Source organism: Rattus norvegicus, chromosome 17 (assembly GCF_021556685.1).
Source record: "Rattus norvegicus strain SHRSP/BbbUtx chromosome 17, alternate assembly SHRSP_T2T, whole genome shotgun sequence".
NCBI lineage: Eukaryota > Metazoa > Chordata > Mammalia > Rodentia > Muridae > Rattus > Rattus norvegicus.
Window position 1 is genome coordinate 3,818,090 of NC_141550.1, and position 21,506 is coordinate 3,839,595.

A 21,506-nucleotide genomic window follows, 5' to 3' on the forward strand; every position below is an offset into this window, starting at 1 on the left:
GGAAAGGGCGGAGCCACAGGCTACTCTGCTTACGCTCGGCACCACCACCCTCCTTTGTCAGTTGCTCTTAGGAGGCCCTGGACAACGCGTACTTCTGGTTTCCATCTGTGAACAGAAGCTGCAGCACTTCAAGTGGGAGCAGAGACAAGCAAGGTACACAGGCCCTCCACCCTGCTAACTGATTCTCCACAAACTTCCTCATAGCTCTGCTGTGGTTCCTGAGACTTCTCCTGCTTCTTAGGTTCTATTTTTTGTTTTGTTTTTCCTTTGTTTTCTTGCTCATCTGTCTCTTTTTTATGATAATAGTAATACATCTTCTCTCTCTTCCCTTTTCTCCCTCACATCCTCAGAAATACCCTTCTTCACACGTTTTAGGTTCTGTTCTCTTTTTTCATTATTGTTCTCACATACATATATATTGCTAAACAGAGCCTAGTCAGTGTGTATGACATTACTTGTGTATATCTTTTGGGGCTGACCACAGTATTGGACAACTACTCGTTCTCTAGGTTTTGAGGTCCCAATTAGTGCTGACTCCCTGCCCGTCCTCTGCTTGGGAATGGCCTCAGCTGCTCCATCTCCTGATCCAAGTTTGGATACCGAGTGGGAGGAATGGAAGAAGAAATTTGGAAAAACCTACAGCCCGGTTAGTAACATGGGCACAGTCCAGAGGGGTCTCAGAAAGAAGGGCTCGTACTGTTGGGAGTCTGTGGGCATAAATGTGGCCATAAAGGAAAGCCATCACTAAGGACTTGCCTAAAGACACACATTATGAACTCAAAGTGGGGAGCTTTGATGACCCCTGGGTGGGGAGAATGGCTGGTGGCAATGTCATGAGATAACATTCCATGGCTGCTCTGTCACTACACACCATTTCCTGGGCTTGAGTATGGCTGTTAAGATAAGAAATGCTATCTGTTGTATTCATTTCCAGGATGAAGAACGACACAGAAGAGCAGTGTGGGAGGAGAGTAAGAAGACAATTGAGGCGCACAATGCAGACTATAAGCAGGGCAAGACCAGCTTCTACATGGGCCTAAATCAATTTAGTGACTTGGTGAGTGAGATATTGATTGTTAATTCTGTTTCTTTACTTTGTTTCCTTGCAGCTAGTCTCTTGGTTTTCAATGTATTATTCACTTTTTTTTTTTAATGAAGACTACAGAAGAATTCAGGAGGAATTGCTGTGGAAGCTTAATGTGTAGAGGAAAAACGACTCATGATTTGCCCATACCTGAGGATTTGGGAAAGAACAGCTCTCTGACACCTGAGAGGGATCAGGTATGACAGAGTAACATCCCCAACCTCAACTGCTCACAGGAAGTCAAGAAGGAACTGAAGTTCTCACTTGCATTAGCTGCGAAACAATATGCAGTTCACTGTTTGACTAAGTGTTCAGCTCTTTGAAATGTGGGCAGAGTTTTTATTATATTACGGCTGACAACCTTTTCTCCCTGATTGATGTACTGTAGTTTGCCATTAAATATGGTGAACATGAAGGTAAAATGTTCCAGGATGGGTGTTGTGTGACGAAGCCACTGTACTGCAGCCATTTTAATTAATGTGATGTGTGCTTTTATCCCAGCCAGAGTAAGAGTCGTGGCTTGATTGTAACATCAGAATAGCCTAAGAGTGAAGCAAGCACTCTGCCATTACCTTGGGAATCTTCTGCCTCCCGATGTGAGAGGATGATGTCGGAGAGGTTCAACAGCAGGAGGTAGCCCATCACAGTTGTCCAGCATTGGCTGTGTATAGCGCAACATTGAACTCATGTAGGATCAACACTGTGGTGTGAACTCTGAGGCACACTCATACTAATAAAACATTGCCAATATTTTTTCAGTTCACGCTCTGAAGTTCTTAAAGTGATTCTCACGAGGATCTTTAATTTTTATTTTAATGAAATGAATATATAGCATGGGGTCTTAATATTAAAGCTAAATTTTAAATTAGTGTTCTGTTTCTCTCTGGTCTTGTTTCAGTAAGTTTTTATGTGTATAAACACATAGTTCTGCTTGAAGGTGTAACTGTCTGCTGCATGGTGTTCTAAGAGAAAGAGTGCATGGCTCTCATTAGGGAGTCAGGTTTCCATCTTTGGTAGAGCTTGTTTCCAGGGTTTGAGAGCCTACTTTTGACAATGATTTGAAAGTCTATACTGAATTTTCAGGGATTCCCAATTGTTAATCCCCATGAATTCACAAAATATAAATGGGAACGGGAAAGGAACTCAGTGCAGAGACGTCACCTACTGCCCCACTGCCCCACTGCCCTGTTCCTCAGCCATGAATCTCATTTTATATGGACACATCAGTGCCCTGTACTAGGTACTGTGACCACACAAGATCCTCCTACAGGATGAGGTCTGTGATCACCAGAGTGTAGTCTATGCTTAAGTGACCCTTTCACAACCCAACAGAGCCCAGTCATGCAAAACAGTGCATGGATGTCTCTTGCTGCAAATTGTTTCGTACATACCTCAAAAGTCATCATATTCCCAGAAGTGTTCAAACCTCCTAAGCTCGATCTTTTTCTTAGACCATTAACTGTGACTACCTGCAAAATTAAACAATACCACGTTATAGACTTCCAACAGACAAATGCATGGAGTATGAATTTCCATTTCAAAATGGAACTATGGGTACATAGCAAGGAATTGCAAGTCCAAGACAAGACAATAACTCATAAGGAAAATGACTATATACTAAATACCATGGCTGATTCAGACAGCTGAGTGTCTAAGCTATGATCCCTGAAGACCATATAGACTCTCTCTTAGGCTGACTTTTTACATATGTTTAGCTTTCTTTGCTGGATATCCACAGTTGAGGCCTCACTACCTCCTGTGAACTCCATTGCAAGTTAGAGATCACCTGATCAGTTCAATGAGAGGCCTGCCAGAGTTGGCTTGCAGGTGCTCTGACCTGAGAATGAGTGCCCAACCTCAGTGTCTCTCTGAATCCATGACTTAGCAAATTTGGATTTTTCATACCTGTAGAACCAGTTCTTCACAAACACACTGCTTGATTTTCAGATACTTTAGGGTAAAACTTAGCACTTTTGGACTTAAATTCATCTCCTTCTATGTGCGGATACTAGGAATTCTTTTCCCTCAGGTGTAGTTTTCCAGAACACCCTAAAGATGTCACAATCAATCCAACCCAATTCTCTCATTGTTAGAGGCAAATATTGGAGTCTAAGTGGCAATCACTCTAGTTTCCAGAATCTTAAGTCTCAACAGTGACCCTTACAAAGACACATGGATAGTTACAAGAAAACAGAATATTTATTGAAAGAGAAATAGCCAAGTTCTTGTAGGTGCATTAGAAGGTAGACTAGAAGTATCCAGTCATCCCTCTCCTGCTACCTTTCCTAGATTAATCTCTGGAATCTTACTCTTCCATGCTCTCCTGCCTCGTCACTTCTAAGGACAAGCGAGTCTGTGGGGCGTGTTTCACATTCAAAGCACAACAGTGAGTAGCACCTGTACTTTCTTATAGTTCCTCTCTGTAATGGAATGTTATCAAGGATTTCTCTCCTTTATACGGAATACACATTCCTGGCAAAGAATACATAGCTGAATTATAAGCACAACTGCTCTTGCTAACTTTTCAAAGGTGCATACAGGTCAGTCGACTTTTCTTTCCTCGTGGCGCCAGTTGCATGCCAAAATTACATGAAACAATACATCTCCAAAAATGGAAATCATTCTCTCAATCTTGGCATAATACCTTGTACTTTAGGCTGGACTATAGCTACTATGCAGCCCTCTGTCCTACCATGGGTTTTTGATAAACTATTCTTACTTGTATGGCCTAAAGGGTAAGTGTATCTACCATCCATAAATCCTTTTCTTGGTCTCCTAAACTAATGACACCCCTCTTCTATATCAGTGTCCCCTTTCTCATTCAATGACTTACCTATGCCACCCTGACACACACACACACACACACACACACACACACACACACACACTTAAATCCAAGTCCAACATAACATACTCTGGTTTTATTTTCTGAGCACAATCCTCCATGGGTTTCCTAAAAATGTCATGATGTCCTTTTTTAAGTCTGAACAAAAATCTACTGAGTAAATGTATTGCATTTTCTTTATTCATTCACCATCCAGTGAGGGTCTAGACTGCTCCATGTCTTAGCTGCTGTGAACAGTGTAGCAGTAAACACAAACTCATTAGTTCATTGGCTATTTTTAAAGATATATGGTATAATGTAATTATACCATTTCTCTCTGCCCTTTCCTTCCTCCAAATTTTCCCATATACTCCCCGGCTCTTTGCAACTTATCATAATGTTCATTATTGCTGTCATATGCAACAACTTATGTGTATTTATAAATACATATGTACAACTTGCTCAGTCTGTATAGTGTTACTTATATGTTTGTTTTCAAGGCTCACCATTTCTAATTAAATTAGCAGTTGGTGTGCTTTTCCTTGGGAAAGACTTATTTTTTTCTGCTCTCAGCATTTATTAGTTGCTGTAATACTTCGTGAGGGGTTGAATCTTCACTGTCTTTTCTGTGTTTACTTTGGCATGTCTACTAGTGTCATGCCTGTTCAGCTCATGTTTTGGTAGCCATGTTGGTGAGACTTCATGAATATAACATTTGACTTTTTTAAATTTTTTATTAGATATATTTCTTTACTTACATTTCAAATATTATTCCCCTTTCCGGTTTCCTGTCCATAAGCCCCCAATCCCCTCCCCCTCCCCATACAGGTATTCCCCCTATACATCCCCCTTACTGTCACCCCATATTCCCCTGCACTAGGGGTTCAGCCGTGACAGGACCAAGGGCTTCCCCTTCCAGTGGTGGCCCCACATGCAGTTGGAGCCCTGGGTCAGTCCATGTATATTCTTTTGGTAGTGGTTTAGTCCCTGGAAGCTCTGGTTGGTTGGCATTGTTTTTATGGGGTTGAAAGCTCCTTCAATTCTTTCAATACTTCCTTTAACTCCCCCCCCCCAAGGGAATCCTGTTCTCAGTTCGGTGGTTTGCTGCTAGCATTGACCTCTGTATTGGCTTCTAGAAGACAGGGTCTCATGGAAAACTCCCTGTTCCTCTGCTTCTTACCTTCTTACAAACCCCTGTTCTGCAATTATCTCCGATCCTTAAGAGCAGGTGTTGTTTTGTAGTTGTAACAGCTGGGACTGGGATTTGAAACTCTGCACATTGATTGCAGTTTCCTGTAGTAGTCCCTGTCTTTCGCAAAGAAAAGTTCCCTTGATGAGGGATAAAGAAATACACTTATAGGACTGTTTAGATATGTTGGTATAGGATAATTATTAAAATATAGCTAGTAATGATTTAGTGAATTGTGATTGTAGAGTCTTCTGCAATATCCATGACTTTGCTAGCCTTGGGTAGTTGACTAAATGTTCAGTACCAGGCATGGTTTTCTTTTCCTTGAATGGATCTTAGGTTCAATTAGGGAGCAGCTGGGGATCCCCAATATATATGTGCTACTACTGCACCCTTAGGGTTATCTTGCCATGCTGTCATATTATGGCTTATCACAGAGAATAAGCCTGTTTGTTGCTTCCTTATTTGGAAATTTGTATGTTCCCTTCTGGTGCCATGAAAGCTAGTGCTCAGAGAAGTGGCACTGTGGTCAGTTTCAGGTTAGGAGCCTTGGGGCCTTTTGTCTGAAGTGCATGGTGACTTCATAATGTTCGATTTTAATATATATATATATATATATATATATATATATATATATATATATATAACCTTGAACTTTGCAAGTAAATAGATGGAACTAGAAAACATCATATTAACTGAGGTAACCCAGACACAGAAATATAGATTATTGTATTTTCTCTATTATCAAAGGGTTATCGCTCTAAACCTTCAGATGTATTTAAACAACCTAGAGTAGAGACCAGGAAAAAATGAAGACAACATTGTTGGTTAAGGTTTGGAGGGTCAGGGGTAATAAAGAGGAGACTAGTAGAAGAGAGATCAATATTTTCATGCTAGTATCCGAGGGGGGAAATAAAAAAGCAGAGGGATCAAATTAGGGGGAAAGAGGGAGATAAATAGAGAAGGAGGGAAATAAAGTAACAGGAAGGATATCTGAACAAGTCAAAAGAGGTTAAATGTCAACTAAAATAACTATGATACAAATAAGTTGGTTTATAAATATATACAGTTTAAGCACAAATTTCCCCATCTAAACTGAGTGTTCCCTCCAAGAGCCAAGATAATCTAACAAAACCCTCAACACCAGGTTGAGGCATCCTTGTTGGGCTTCTTGGTCAGGATTTTCCAATAAACTCCCAAAACATTACAGGCTGTAGCTCTTGCTTTTGCTGCCCCCACAAGGTGGAAAGTAGTCGGTATTTTTAGCAGCTGACTAGAGGCTTACCTCCTGAAGTTAACACATTCTAGAGTATTACTCTCCTATCTTAGAATTGCTCGCAGAATATTTTCTCATCCTGTATGCTATATCTTCAGTCTGTCGATTTATTTCTTGGCTCATTAGTTTTTGCCATCAATTGTGGCCTTTTCTTCAATGATATCCTGTGTTGTCATCCCTTTCAGATACTTCTAGTCTGCTTGATCTTGAGGTGTTTTCCTTGTATTGTTCTGCAGTCATTTAAAGTCTTGGCTATTACATTACATTACAGGTCTTTGCTTCTATTGACCTAACACTTGATTGTGTGTTCAGAGTGAGATCTATAGAATGTTTCTATCATTTAAATGTAGATATTCAACTTTCCCAACACCAGTTGTTGAAGAGGTTGTCAGATTTATAATGCATGCTTTTAACATTATTAAACATTAGAGGACTTGAGTTGTGTGTGTTTATTTCTGGGTCTTGAATTATATTCATTAAGTTCATATGACATCTGGTCTGATACATGCTGATGTTGTCATTGTGGCTCTGTAATATAATGTGACACCAGTTATTGTGATGCTTTATCATTATTCTGTCTAAGATATTTTTGGATTAGTGTGTTTTATGCTTCCAAGTAAAATTTAGAATTGAGATTTGAAGATTTCAGAAGACTGTCACTAGAATTTTAAGAAGAACTTTGCTAAACTTCTAGTTGTTTTTAGTAATCTGGTCATTTGAACAAATTATGCCAATTGATGAACAGGAGTTCCTTCCATCAAGTTTCTTGCATACTTTTTTCTTAGTGGCCTTGATGTTTTTGTTAAAGAAGAACTTTACTTCATTGGTTAAATGGGCTTGGTTGCTATCACTGTCGTTGGGTACTTTGTGACTACTATCTCTGTAAGTTTGTAATGGACATGTAGAATACGATTCAGATTTTAAATCTTTATTCATTGACAGTTTTCTGTATATAACATATTTAGTCATGTCCTCACTCGTTAAACTGTCTGACTTCCCACTCTCACTGTTTTTCCCTAACATATCTCTCTTCTAGTCTTCTGAGTGTGTGGCCCATTGAGTCCAATTATGATTGCTTACTTGTGCCTACACAGGATTCTTTTTTTTTTCATATTTATTAACTTGGGTGTTTCTTATTTACATTTCAATTGTTATTCCCTTTCCCGGTTTCCAGGCCAACATCACCCTAACCCTTCCCCCTCCCCTTCTCTATGGGTGTTCCCCTCCCCATCCTACCCCCATTACCGCCCTCCCCCCAAAAATCACGTTCACTGGGGGTTCAGTCTTGGCAGAATCAAGGGCTTCCCCTTCCACTGGTGGTATTACTAGGCTATTCATTGCTACCTATGAGGTTGGAGACCAGGGTCAGTCCATGTATAGTCTTTGGGTAGTGGCTTAGTCCCGGGAAGCTCTGGTTGGTTGGCATTATTGTTCATATGGGGTCTCAAGCCCCTTCAAACTCTTTCAGTCCTTTCTCTGATTCCTTCAACGGGGGTCCCATTCTCAGTTCAGTGGTTTGCTGCTGGCATTTGCCTATGTATTTGCCATATTCTGGCTGTGTCTCTTAGGAGAGATCTACATCCGGTTCCTGTCAGCCTGCACTTCTTTGCTTCATCCATCTTATCTAGTTTGGTGGCTGTATATGTATGGCCACATGTGGGGCAGGCTCTGAATGTGTGTTCCTTCTGCCTCTGTTCTAAACTTTGCCTCCCTATTTCCTCCCAAGGGTATTCTTGTTCCCCTCTTAAAGAAGGAGTGAGGCATTCGGATTTTGGTCATCCTTCTAGAGTTTCATGTGTTCTGTGAATCTAGGGTAATTAAAGCATTTGGACTAATAGCCACTTATCAATGAGTACATACCATGTGTGTCTTTCTGTGATTGGGTTACCTCACTCAGGACGATATTTTCCAGTTCCATCCATTTGCCTATGAATTTCATAAAGTCATTGTTTTTGATAGCTGAGTAATATTCCATTGTGTAGATGTACCACATTTTCTGTACCCATTCCTCTGTTCAAGGGCATCTGGGTTCTTTCCAGCTTCTGGCTATTATAAATAAGGCTGCGATGAACATAGTGGAGCACGTGTCTTTTTTATATGTTGGGTTGGGTATCTGCCCAAGAGAGGTATAGCTGGATCCTCAGGCAGTTCAATGTCCAATTTTCTGAGGAACCTCCAGACTGATTTCCAGAATGGTTGTACCAGTCTGCATCCCCACCAACAATGGAGGAGTGTTCCTCTTTCTCCACATCCTTGCCAGCATTTGCTGTCACCTGAGTTTTTGATATTAGCCATTCTCACTGGTGTGAGGTGAAATCACAGGGTTGTTTTGATTTGCATTTCCCTTATGACTAAAGATGTTGAACATTTCTTTAGGTGTTTCTCAGCCATTTGGCATTCCTCAGCTGTGAATTCTTTGTTTAGCCCTGAAACCCATTTTTAATAGGGTTATTTGTCTCCCTCTATGCAGGATTCTTAATGACTGAGACTCACAGTGCTCAGTGGTCTGTTTAGACTTTGAAAGCAGCACATTCCTCACTTGAATGAGTTACACTAACCTATGTAGCTCCTGAACCTTAAAGCTATTCATTTTGAATGCAAGCAGACAAAATGGGTGTTTACTATAGGATTTGTAGGATGTTCTGTCATTTGAGCTATTTAACCCAAGATATTTGGTTAGACCTGAGTCCTCAGTGGCAGACAGGAATGATGAGGAGTTCATTTTTAATATCTCACTTTATCTGCACCCAGAAATTCCACCACAAGCCACTTGCCAAGGTATTTCATTCTCACACAGACTGAGTGCTCTAAGACTGGAAGCTGCAGGCTCAGGTTAGCACCTCAAAGTGACACAGCAGGAGGCTAGAGAAGGCAGCCTGCAGGAAGTACACAGCTGTAAGTTGGAGTGTGGAGATAAAAGGGGAGGGGGCCTTATCTCTGCCCTTTGTTCTTAGTACTTGTATGACTCTCAGAGCATGTGTTCACATAAATTTAGTCATAAATTAAATAAAAGGTAGTAACAGAGAATGCCTACGTGCATATATACTAGGAGCAATTATCAGATTTAATTTTCATCATTTGTTACTAGTTCACAGGGTCATGAAAACTTTAAGACTGTAACTAAGCCACCCTTGAAGTTTTGTTTAGACAAACCCAGTCAATCTCTTACCTCCTTAAAAAGTTGTCGGAGTCTGTGGCAGGACCAATAAGTGATCTCCAGCAGAGGGCTTTGAGAACTTAGAGCAAGTTCCTACAATCATCTTTACACAACTCCTCTACTCTGAGGAATCTTTGCCCTATTATGGGGCCTTCAGGAAAAAATGAATATTTGACAATGAACCTCCTAATTATCATGTGATTTGAACTGCATTCAAAACCTGCCTTTTATATGACTTTTATTAAATTTATAATTATCATTTATTTTAATTAATGTTATCAATTGTTTATATAAATTAGTCATTTGCAATGTAAAATATAAACAATTAAATGATAATAAATATTATTTCTAACTATTTTATTGGCAATTATTCATGAGTCATAGCAAAATTTTGGCTGTTTACTGGGCAGTTAAAAAGATGTCTTCTGGCTGGGGATTTAGCTCAGTGGTAGAGCGCTTACCTAGGAAGCGCAGGGCCCTGGGTTCAGTCCCCAGCTCCGAAAAAAGAACCAAAAAAAAAAAAAAAAAAAAAAAAAAAAAAAAAAAAAAAAAAAAAGATGTCTTCTATCAGATGTAGGATTGGTAAAGATCTTTTCCCAATATGTTGGTTGCAGTTTTGTCCTAATGACAGTGTCTTTTGCTTTACAAAAGCTTTGCAGTTTTATGAGGTCCCATTTGTCGAATCTTGATCTTAGAGCATAAGCCATTGGTGTTTTGTTCAGGAAATTTTCCCCAGTGCCCATGTGTTCGAGACCCTTCTCCACTTTTTCTTCTATTACTTTGAGAGTATCTGGTTTTTTGTGGAAGTCCTTGATCCACTTGGACTTAAGCTTTGTACATGGTGATAAAGCCTTTTCAGGGCATCAGGGGAAGGGGAAGCCCTTGGTCCTGCCAAGGTTGGACTCCCAGTGCAGGGGAATATGGGGGAGGCAATAAGGGGGATGTATAGGGGGAACACCTATATGGGAGAAGGGGAGGGGAAGGGATGGGGGCTATGGACAGGAAACCGGAAAGGGGAATAACCTTTGAAATGTAAGTAAAGAAATATATCTAATAAAAATATTTTTTTAAAAAAGTGTCTTACATGGATGGGAAACCGGGAAAGGGAATAACATTTGAAATGTAAATAAAAAATATTCAATAAAGAAAAGAGAGACGTCTTACATCTCACAAGACTCGAAATTCCCTTAGACTATGTTTCGTATTTGATAAGAAGCACTGGAAAGGTTTTCTTTCCATGGCCTCAGTTCCACTGATACAAATCCTGGGCAAACTGTGCCCTAAAGCACTTAGTGAGCGCTATAACATTTCAAGTCCCAGGTACAAAAACAGCCATGTAATACCCAAACCTCATCCTGCTCAGTTTCCATCCCTAGACCCCTGAGCAGCAGTTAGTCACATGTAGACTGTCTTAGTCAGGGTTTATATTCCTACACGAAACAACACGACCAAGAAGCAAGTTGGGAGGAAAAGGTTTATTCAGCTTACACCTCCACATTGCTGTTCATCACCAAAGGAAGTTAGGACAGGAACTCACACAAGGCTTAAACTTGGAGGTAGGAGCTGATGCAGAGAGACCATGGAGGGGTGCTGCTTACTGACTTGCTTACCTGCTTTCCTATAGAACCCAGGACTAAGAGCCCAGGGTTGGCACCACCCACAGTGGGACCTCCCACCCTTATCACTAACTGAGAAAATGCCTTACAGCTGAGTCTCATGGAGGCATTTCCTTTCTTTGTGATAACTCCAGCTTGTGTCAAGTTGATACACAAAACCAGCCAGTCCATAGACTAACAAACATTCCAGATACTTGCTTTGGGCACCAAAGCCTTAATCTCTTCCACATTCACTTTCTTCTTTGAGTTTAGAAATCAGTTTATTGTATCGCTGAGACTGACAAATTGAGAAGAAAAAAACTTGAACAAGTAGAACCCAAGCATAAATTAGAATAGATATTCTACTGACAGAACTGGACCTAGTGTGGAAAAATGCATGCATACAGCCTGATAGACTACTTCACAAGGTAAAATATGTTTTCTCTGCTTCCCTTTTATTGAAGATCGATTTTTCTCACATAATATATACTGACATTCATTTCCCCTCCCTCCTTACCTCCCAGTTCCTTCCCACTTCCCCTCCCTTTCAGATCTACTCCCTTTCCTTCTCTCATTAGAAAACAAGCATGCTTCTAAGAGAATAATATAATAATGATATAATATATAAAACAAAAAGTACCACGTTGAAGTTGGACAGGACAAACAAAAAGAAGGAAACCACTCAATAGAAGATACAAGAAGCAGAGATCCACTTATGCACACTCAGGGATTCCATAAAAACACTACACTGGAAGCCATAACATGTGCAAAGGCCTGGAATGGGGCAGACCATGCAGGCCCAGTCTCTGTGAGTTCATATGAGCTTTGGTCAGGTTGGAGGGTTTGGTTTTCTTGGTTTCCTCTGGCTATATCTATCTGCCTCCTTTTTTGAAGGTTTCCCTGATCCCTGAGGGGAGGGATTTGATGGGGACTGTCCACTTCGGAGTGAGTGTTTCAAGATTTCTGACGCTCTTCATACCGTCTGGTTGTAGCTTCTTCCTTTACATTCTTTACATAAGTGTTTGGAATAATAATTCAAATTGTCTCATCCTGCCCCAACTGTCTTCATTTCTCAGGGGAAATAAGGAAAAAATTAATTTTTCCCAGTGCGTACAGTTTTTATTGTTTACATAATAAAATGCAGCACCAATACTTGGTAACAATAATTATTGAAATAGATAAATATTAACAATCATAGTCCATGCATAAATCTAGCTCATAACTAAGTACAAAAAAATAAAAAATAACTAGATGCTTTAACAAAGAATGACCTCAAACTGAACAGTGCAAGAAATTGGTAGTGCTCCCTGCACATGCTCAACTATGGACAGGAGAATAGGCATTACCAAACATTAATCTAACTTTCCTTATTAATGTGTAAAAAAAATCACAATTTCCATGCACCCCAAAAGGTCCTCCAATGTAACACGGAAGTGATATTACCAGACATGCACCAAAGAAGTTGTGAAACCAAAACAGGGACCTTCCATACCTTAAAAAATGTTTCTGTTTCCTAAACCTAATGTATTCTGCAAACCATGTTTTTCAGTCTATGCTGAACTTGTGGCCCCATGATGTATGCCTGTCCCTTTGCCTTGCTAAACTCCTGAATCTGGGACATATGATTGTCCTTTTGCCTTCCAGAAATGAGTCTTTCCAGATGCCTTGATCACTCCCCTTCCACATGACATATCCTTGTGCTTCTTTTTATTGCATCCTTTCTAAAAGCCAAGTATCACACTTATTTACCCCACATGGAGCCTTGAGTCCTGAGTCCCTCTACTCTCTTGTCCTGGTGCTGACAACTAATTATCTCAAAAAATGATTTTATTGTTGTTTGTTTGTTTATTGTATTTTATTTTTGTTTTTGCTTTGTTTTGTTTTTATCAACCCTAACCCTTCCTCCTAAAAGAGATATCCAAAGCCAGTGAGAGGCTACTTTCTGAAAATCTGACCTTGGGAAAGACAACTGGCTGGCCAGTTCTAAATAAAGCCTGTTTTAATCAAGCAGCCCTGGAATTATTTTTTTTTCAGGCCTTACAAAGTACCCTGACTGTCTTTAGTACTTGTTATTGTACAAAGCTAGAGGATACATAGCTTTTGCAATGCACCCAGGAACAGTGGTGTCCTATACACAATGTGATGTGATAAAACTGCTCAATAAACCCTTTTCCTCTCCAACTTGATTCTTGTTTGTGATGTTTTGTACATGAATACAAACCCTGACTAAGACAGTGGTAACTATGAAAAAAAAAAAAAACAAATGTGTGAGTAATAGGAACAGAACAAGGAAGAGAAACCCAAGCCAAAAACACAGAAGTTGTTTTCAACAACATTATGGCAGAAAATGTCCCCAAACTAAAGAAGAAGGTACTTGTCAAGGTACAAGAAGCAGATAGAGTACTAAGAGACAGGACCAGAAAATAAATTCTCCAAAAACACATATTAATCAAGACACCAAACGTGCAGAACCAAGCAAGATATTAAAAGATGCAAAGAAAAAGACCAAGTAACCTTGAAGGCTGACCCATTGGAATAAATCCCCTCTTCTGAGCCTCCATTGAGCTCCAGGAGAGCTTATTCAGACATTATACAGACTCTACAAGACCACAGGTGCCAGCACAAACAACTATACCCAACTAAAGTTTAAATCATTGCTTGATGAAACCAAATTTAATCAATGTCAACCTACAAATCCAGCTCTACAGAAGGTGGTAGAAAATGAGTTTAGCTAGGTTTATAAAGGCACAAGTTGCTGGTGTGAAAAGGACAGATCGGATTCTCTTTACACTTGGTCTCCCGTTGCCAAAAGCCATTTTGCAATTAAGGTCTGTTTGGATTTTGAAAGTAGCAGATTTCTCACTCTAACCTAGATAGCACATGACCCTTAAAGCTTCTAGCTATGATCGAAGCCAGGACACAGTAAGGGTCTTCAATAAGTCTAGGCTTCTGTGTAGACTGTTCTGTCACTCAATTCATGCAATGCAGAATACTTGATTGGACTTCAGGTTTCAGTTGTAAAAAAAGAATGCTGACTGGAATCTATGGAAGGCCCCATAAGTGAATTTCAGGAGAGACCCTTAAGAGTTTAGAGAAAAGTCCTGAGATCATCTGTAGACAGTTTCTCTCCTCTGAAAAACAACTATGGGTTGTGATTTGGCCTTAATGGAAATTGAGTATTAGGCAATGGAACACCAAGTTACCGTATGATCTGAGCAACACTTTATGAGTTGACATTCATTTGATTCACTAAGTCGAGAAATTAAACACTCACAGATCTAATTTTTCATCAGACAACTGTGGTATACATGGTTAGACTTGAGCAGGTCCTGAGGGAATAAGTAACTTACATAAAGAAATTGTTCCTACATCTGTGACAATGTCTTTCTATCTCAAATATGCATTTATGGACTCATGAAATGTGCGTTAGGAACAGATTGAGTGAGAAAAAGAAGGTCAGAGCATGGAACTGATGGTCTTCACACTAAGCAGGAGACACCCAGAAGGATACATCTAGAGTACTAGAGCCCTTCGTCAGGACAATGCTGAAAGTATTGGTGAAGGGATACCTTTGCAATGGGCAGAATCTGGGCAAGGCACACAGTCATACATTTTGCTTGGAAAATACCATTTGTGCAACTCTATACTAATTTGTGGACAAAATCCAATGGAGTAGCTATACATTAAAGGCATAGGAAGAGAAATGAATAGAAAATTTGATGAGAAAGATACTGAGAGAATAGGTATTGTTACTGGAGTAGTCAAAACCCACTAAAGGAAAATTATTTCCTTCAGTTCCAGCCTAGAGGACCTCTGGTGTGGTTAGACCCTAATATTCAACTGGGCAGGTCAATGACCTGTCTAAGGAATCATCCCTCCTGGAGGCTGGATTACTTCTCTGGAAAGCAGTCCCTTCATAAGCCATACTAAGAGGCAGGAAGAGTAATTATCCCTCTACTTTCCAGAGTCCCCACACCTTGTCACAGTGGCTCCCAGAGCTGCAGCTCACAAGTGGCTTTGCATTTCTGAATCACACAAAAAAGTGTGACTTGTCCTTTTTCATTTTTCTGTCTGTGTCTCAAGCCTATTCTGATGAGAGTTTAGGCTTCTGGGTTATGTTCTCAAAGCTATGAGTGAAGGAGCATAAGACAGGAATCTACTGATTGAGGTGCATCAGGAAAATGTGAAAGTGTCCTTCATTCAAAGGCAGTATGTGACATGAAGTCACCTTTTTTCCATTTTCCTTGAGTCATTTTATATAAACTCCCCATTGAAAAGTGAGAATGTGATCTTGGTTGTAAGGTCACCAGAATTGAAAAGATATTACAATTTAATATAGTTTCTGGAATAAAACAATATTTCCATGTCCTTTTTTAAAACAATAAAATCTGAATAGAATAATTGTTGAAAAAATCTCCACCTTTTTCCTCTTACTGCAGCACACTTTTGTGAACCTACTATGTAATATTATAGGCTAAAGAAAGACGTAAGGATAGAGTATAGATCAATCTATAAAGGCATGCTTACCAGCCATAATTACCTACCATTTTAGAGCATACTCTGTAAAATCCTGTGTATGGTATTGCCTTAGTTGGGTTACTATTGCCATGATAAAACACTATGAACCAAAATCAACTTGAGGAGGAAAGAGTTTATTTAGCTTATGTATTCTGAATCACAGTCCATTGAGACACTAGTAAGAAAATACCCTATAGGCTTGTCTACAGCCCTACCTTAAGGCTAACATTATCTAAGATGACTCTATCATGTGTCAAGCTGACGTAAAACTAGACATTTCAAGACAACTCCTGAAAGGCACTCTATTGATAAGAACATGCATGCACAATGATATAAGATTGGCAGAAATCCATAATTAAACTACAACAAATTCATAGTAGAAATATGTTTGTACTAAAGTGTACTGTGCTTCAACATGCAAAAGTTGCAACATAAAATATGAGCAGATACTGACAAGGCAGGTCATTGTACTAACCTCAGTGCTCCCTGAAGCTAAGGAACAGGATGGTATCACTATTCACAACAGCATGATGCCATCCAACATCAAAGATGTAAGAAGGATAATGATTTAAGAAATTGGTGAGAAAGATATTCAGAGTATAGCTATTGTTACTTTTTTCTTCCTGTCTTTCAAGCCCATTCTGATCAAAGTATAGACTTCTGAGTTATATTTTCAAAGCTATGAGTGAATGAATGTAATGTGAGTTTCTCCTGATTGAAGTGCATCAGGAAAATGTGGAAGTGTCCAGCCTAGAGGATCTCTGTTGTAGTTAGACATGTTTGGGCATGACTTAGGTTTTCATAAATTAATAGAGAAGAGTCTTTTTTTTAAAAAACTGGTAAATAGAAGAGAAGAATCATGTCCTAACAATGGAAAGGTAAGAGTAACTGGGAGGTCGGGGGGAGACAAGCCTTTTGGGAAGGGTTAAGGGGAAGGGACTGCAAATGAATGAGGATGTATAACCAGGCTGAGTCTGTTTCTCTGATTCTGCTTTGTTTGAAACTTTTCATTGATTCATTCACATTAGTCATCATTATTTACATTTCTTGAATCTTTGTGATCCAAGGGTGGTACCTTATGTGTACCTAGTAAATTAATTTGTAATCTATTTCCTGATGATTGGGATTATTTCCTGTGCTATTGTGGTTCTGTTCAGAAAATCTTAGCCTATACTCTATCTTCATGTACATTCGGAAGATTTGACTATTACTGATATCACATGAAATAGTATACGGTATCTAGATCACAAATCCCTGCCTTTACGTTCCTTCTGGATTTGAGGTTTTAGATTTTATTGTTTTTTCCCTTCCTGTTTTTCTGTCAGTTATTACTTCAGGACAAACACCCCCATTGATGTGCTAACCTTCTTTTAAGAATGCATTTGTTTTTCTTCAGTGATTGAGGCTTTTTTTTTTTTTTTTTTTTTTGGTTCTTTTTTTCCGGAGCTGGGGACCTAACCCAGGGCCTTGCGCTTCCTAGGCAAGCGCTCTACCACTGAGCTAAATCCCCAACCCGAGGCTTCTTTTTTATATTTTGTTTCTTTCATTGCTGGCTGCTGTAGGATTTAATTCAGTTCGCTGATACTGGAGATGTAGAAGTTGGGTATGGTTCTTCCTCCCAGCCCCATGATCCAAGAAATAAAGCACATACTCAAAATATATTTATAAATATCTTGGTCATATACATAGACTTTTTTCTGACTAGATATAACTTTAAAAATCCCATTTATTTTAACCTATATTCTGCCATGTGGATGGTTACCTGTGCGCAGGTACCATGTGTCTGTCTCCTCACATCTTCCCATGCTTGGCTCTATCCCAGAATTCTTTCTGCTTCCTGGATGTCCCACCTCCTATTTCTTGCCTAAGCCATAGATCGTAGTCTTTTTAATTGACAGGTGATGCATCCAAACAGTACACAGGATATTCTTTCTACACAGAACCACGAAATGCCCAGGCCTACTCCATAAATGGTCAGCATACAAGATCACTGGTTGTGAGCTCCTTAGAAGAGCCACTAAGGTTCTTCCTGGAAATAGTGTATAGCCCTGATAAGCAGAGAGTCCTCCGATGAAGTGTGAGGTGTAATTTCTTCAGAGCAAACACATCATATGATTATTGTACCTGAGTCATCAACCATGACTATCTGTTCTCTGGGGCTATTAGTCAACATCATTGTCATAGTCACCCATATTAATGTTTTCAGAACAAAGAGCATGGAAAGGGAACTTTTTATTTCACAGACTACAAGGAAGCCATAAAGTTTTACTGATAAAGTCTAAACTCTACCAATAAAGTCTAATGATACTACGTGTGTGTGTGTGTGTGTGTGTGTGTGTGTGTGTGTGGTATAGAACCAATGCCTGTTGTCAGTGAAAGCCTACTTGTGTCACACAGGGTAGAATAACCTCTATGACACACATCATGGATTTTCCAATGGCTATTTATTCTAAAAAAAATATATAAATATGAATATTTTAAAAAAAAAACAGAAGAAAGCACATGGTCTCCCAATAAAAAAATGAGGAAAACTGTTTTTAGGGTACCACACTAAAGACTTGGAAGGAGGATTATAGAGGAATCCAAGGTGTTTAAGGAAGACATGTAAAAGCAACTAGCTTGATGAGTTTAGAGCTAGAAATAAATACTCACGAGATATAAAAGAAAACAGAAATATGTAGCTGAATGAAACGATAAAGACAATTCAGGATTTGAAAGCTGAAAGACTTGGAAGGGATTTTACTGGTCACATACCCAAACTCCATAAAGTATTTTATGATGACCATATTCAGTAAGTAATCTTCAGTTCCTTGAAGATTTGGGGAAATGAAAGACTCCAGGAGAGATTACATGAAGCTAATAAAGAGAAATGTTTGAGTGTTTTATAAGCAACGCTTTTATCTTAGATTAGCAATTGTTTTGAGTAATAAAGATTTTAGACGGCTACCAAGGCCATTTTGCTCCATTATTATCAGCATGTTTCTGCATGGCTCCTTACCACTGTATGTCATTTACATCTTACTGAGGTTGAGTTTAAATAGAAAGAAGACACAAGAGACAAAACTTTACCTATAGCTGCTTGAAGAACAGTGTGTGAGAGAAGCATGGTCAGACTTTCTGTGACACTCCATTTCTGATGACCTATTTTCTCATGCAGTTCTTGTATTGTTATTGCAGGGTCACTTACCCAGCCTGCTGGTGCAATCTCCATGCACCCAGACATTGCTCATAACATGCAGTTCATTCAGAGTATCTGCCGGGTGAGCTGTCTGAATCTTGCCCACCAACATCATCGCATATTCATCATCCAATAAGAAGCTCACACAGAAGATTTGCTGGGTATGTTCTATAGAACCTTGCCCATTGGTGCCATCTCCACACTTCTAGGCCTAGTTCTGTTCACACAACTCCTGTACTGGCTCAGCCTGAGGTCTAGAATCTCATGTCAGACCCACAAAAAAAAGGAAGACTGTAAGGCGACATCACAAAAGCATGAACAGTACCAGAGGCCTCCCTTAAATACCACCAGTTTTGTGCAGTGCTCTTCAATGAAAATTACCAAGAAGAAACACATCTTGAAGAATTTAGAAAGGGGCTGGGGATTTAGCTCAGTGGTAGAGCGCTTACCTAGGAAGCGCAAGGCCCTGGGTTCGGTCCCCAGCTCCGAAAAAAAGAACCAAAAAAAAAAAAAAAGAATTTAGAAGAGTAACCATAAGCATGATAAAGGAATTCAAGGTGTTTAAAGAAGACATGTAAAAGATAGAAATAAATGTTCAAGTGATGCACAAGAAAACAGAAATGTGTGACTGAATGAAATGAAAAAGACAATTCAGAAATTGAAAATTGATCTTAGTTAAAAAAAAAAGAGGTATTGAAGAAAACTGTAGGTGAAATGAAAATAGAATTGAAAAACCTCAACAAGCCAATTAGAAAATTCAAGAGAAAGCCTTACAAGCTGAGGAAAAGAAAGAAATATTTCTGAACTGAAGATAAAGTAAAGAAACTGGATCACTCTAGCAGAGACTATGACCTTTTTTAAACACATGGAAGGAGAATACAGGAACTGTGAATCGCGGCGGTGAGAGCAAATCTTTTGTTAGGGAAATAAAAGAAGTGAAATCCAGGTCAAAGACATAGAGCAGATGTCTAGAGAAAGAGACTGAGGAATATAGAAGACAGAGGGACTTTTCATGCTCTCCAGTTTTTAGTGTTTATATTCTGGAAACGACAATTCTGCAAAAAGCAGTTTAAAGCATTCAATTCCATCACAATCCAGATCCCAACAAAACTTTCAGAGCATCGTATAGGTCAGAAGTTCAGTGTCTATTTTTCTTTAAACAAGATCGAGTTGGTTATTGCTGATGCTGAAATTTAGGCTACAAGTTCCCACTTTCACATCCCTCTTGGTCTGTTGTTTTGGATTCAATCCTTTCACTCCATTCTGTTTTCTGGCCAGGCCCAGTATCCCTGAGCTCAGCTGAGCTGTGGGTGAAACCTGAAATGCTGGAGTAGAATATAGTGTCTCAGTGCACTCCAAGACATGTTAAGCAAAACCACTCTTTCTAATATGAAAACAAGAGTTGGGCTAAAATTCAACACAAAGTCGCCTGAAAACTGTTTCTTCTTGAGCCATTCAATAAATATAATGTCAGAACTTTATGTCTGGTTTGCTACCTCCCCTGACAAGACCACCCTGCTAATGGTGATTAGCAGTGTCTGTGGAAGCCCACAGCCTCACCCTAAGGGCAGCATGGACTAAGATCAGTACATGCCTAGAGTTCCAGGGCCTGGAATCCCAGCCTACTCATGAACACCGGGAAGCACAAGAAGAGGATTAGGGGCTGGGGCTTCCCCCAGAAACTAGGGATTTAGTGTCTGACGACTATGTAATAAAGACATCCTGGGACTTCAAAGACCTCTGAAAACCTAGGTCTGTGGAGCTCGCCCGAGGAGCAGTCCACATCACAGGTGAGACCACTAAGCCCATGAAGGGAGATTAAAAATTCGCGCCAGAGGAAGACACTGGAAAGACCCCTAGGCAGATTCCCTCCAGAATGGCATGTCTCCGACATCCACAGCCCTGATGGATTGGAGCAAGGGTAAGAGTTAAAGGAGGTTAAAAGATAATTGAACCCCTCGGGGACCCAGTTCTGTGTCGGGACCCAGTGAGAAAAAGTCTGGGCGCGTCCACGGAGACATTCTGGGTATCTCGTCAGTACTATGTCCTTCAGTTCCTGTGCCAAATGGTATCATTGCATATATTATCAATAAACATGCTCTGGTCTCATCTAGCATGTCCAGAGGGGAATTACCTGTGCTATCGCCCTGGTGTGGCCTTAACTCGAGTGTTGAGAACTTGGTCGTGAGAGTAGCCTGTTCTTACGCCTCATAGACACTGGTGTTTTGGGTTTCCAATGCCTTGCCCATGTGACTCTGCTTTGTATTTTAGAATCGGGTGGTAGTTTGGAGAAACAGCTTCAAACGTGGGACAGAAAAGTGTGGGACTATTAGATGCAGTCCTTTCCGGGTTCTGTAGAAGGACATCTGAGTCAAAGTTCATTCCAGAATAGAAGCTCCAGGACACAGACCATTTCCTGCCACGTGTTATGCAGGAAGAGCGCACCAAACAGGCCAAATCTTTGGACACTCTTTTTCGGAACTTAGGATCAGACATTAAACTAGAAAAATGTTTGTGTGGGTGACCTCACTGGTATTTGTTTTATCTTAAGCTAACTATATCCTAAATTATTAGTTGAAGCTTTAATCTTCTGAGCCACAATTAGGCCTCTATTTGATGGCCTAATTTCACTGTGCTCTCACACTGAACACAGACGGAAGGAAAAAGAGCAAAATAAAGACAACA

The 21,506-nt window shown here is 39.8% G+C and overlaps 3 protein-coding genes across 9 annotated transcripts in view; 2 read left to right on the forward strand and 1 right to left on the reverse strand.

The window, feature by feature from the left end:
- Nucleotides 1-21,506, reverse strand: part of Ctsml1 (cathepsin M like 1) — an 82,100-nt gene that overhangs the window by 51,772 nt on the left and 8,822 nt on the right. For 4 of the 6 annotated variants that reach the window (XM_087591289.1, XM_087591291.1, XM_087591292.1 and 1 more), the window contains exon 3: nucleotides 2,476-2,553. The exons of the other annotated variants lie outside the window; for them this stretch is intronic. The gene's annotated coding sequence lies outside the window, so the exon portion shown is untranslated. The remainder of the gene's footprint in view (nucleotides 1-2,475; nucleotides 2,554-21,506) is intronic. 6 annotated transcript variants of the gene reach the window in all.
- On the forward strand, nucleotides 57-20,930 carry Ctla2a (cytotoxic T lymphocyte-associated protein 2 alpha). 2 transcript variants are annotated; one of them, XM_087591295.1, is made up of 6 exons: nucleotides 57-153; nucleotides 510-646; nucleotides 935-1,057; nucleotides 1,159-1,281; nucleotides 3,374-3,470; nucleotides 18,821-20,930. In XM_087591295.1, exons 2-6 carry the CDS (start codon nucleotides 560-562, stop codon nucleotides 18,955-18,957), a joined length of 567 nt encoding a protein of 188 aa, XP_087447421.1. In that variant the 5' UTR covers nucleotides 57-153; nucleotides 510-559; the 3' UTR covers nucleotides 18,958-20,930. The 2 variants fall into 2 exon arrangements, with proteins under 2 accessions (XP_087447421.1, NP_001102585.1); NM_001109115.1 differs by lacking the exons at nucleotides 3,374-3,470; nucleotides 18,821-20,930 and adding an exon at nucleotides 1,586-1,955 and having other exon boundaries at nucleotides 70-153.
- The window catches only part of Testin (testin gene), a 35,645-nt gene continuing 34,103 nt past the window's right edge, over nucleotides 19,965-21,506 (forward strand). The window contains exon 1 of the mRNA XM_087589926.1: nucleotides 19,965-20,611. The gene's annotated coding sequence lies outside the window, so the exon portion shown is untranslated. The remainder of the gene's footprint in view (nucleotides 20,612-21,506) is intronic.

Bases quoted from the DNA above. Each gene is read 5' to 3' on its own strand.
- Ctla2a (XM_087591295.1), top strand. From the start codon at position 560: ATGGCCTCAGCTGCTCCATCTCCTGATCCAAGTTTGGATACCGAGTGG. The intron at 647-934 runs GTTAGTAACATG...ATTCATTTCCAG, and splicing joins TTGGAAAAACCTACAGCCCG to GATGAAGAACGACACAGAAG. The intron at 1,282-3,373 runs GTATGACAGAGT...TACCTTTCCTAG, and splicing joins TGACACCTGAGAGGGATCAG to ATTAATCTCTGGAATCTTAC.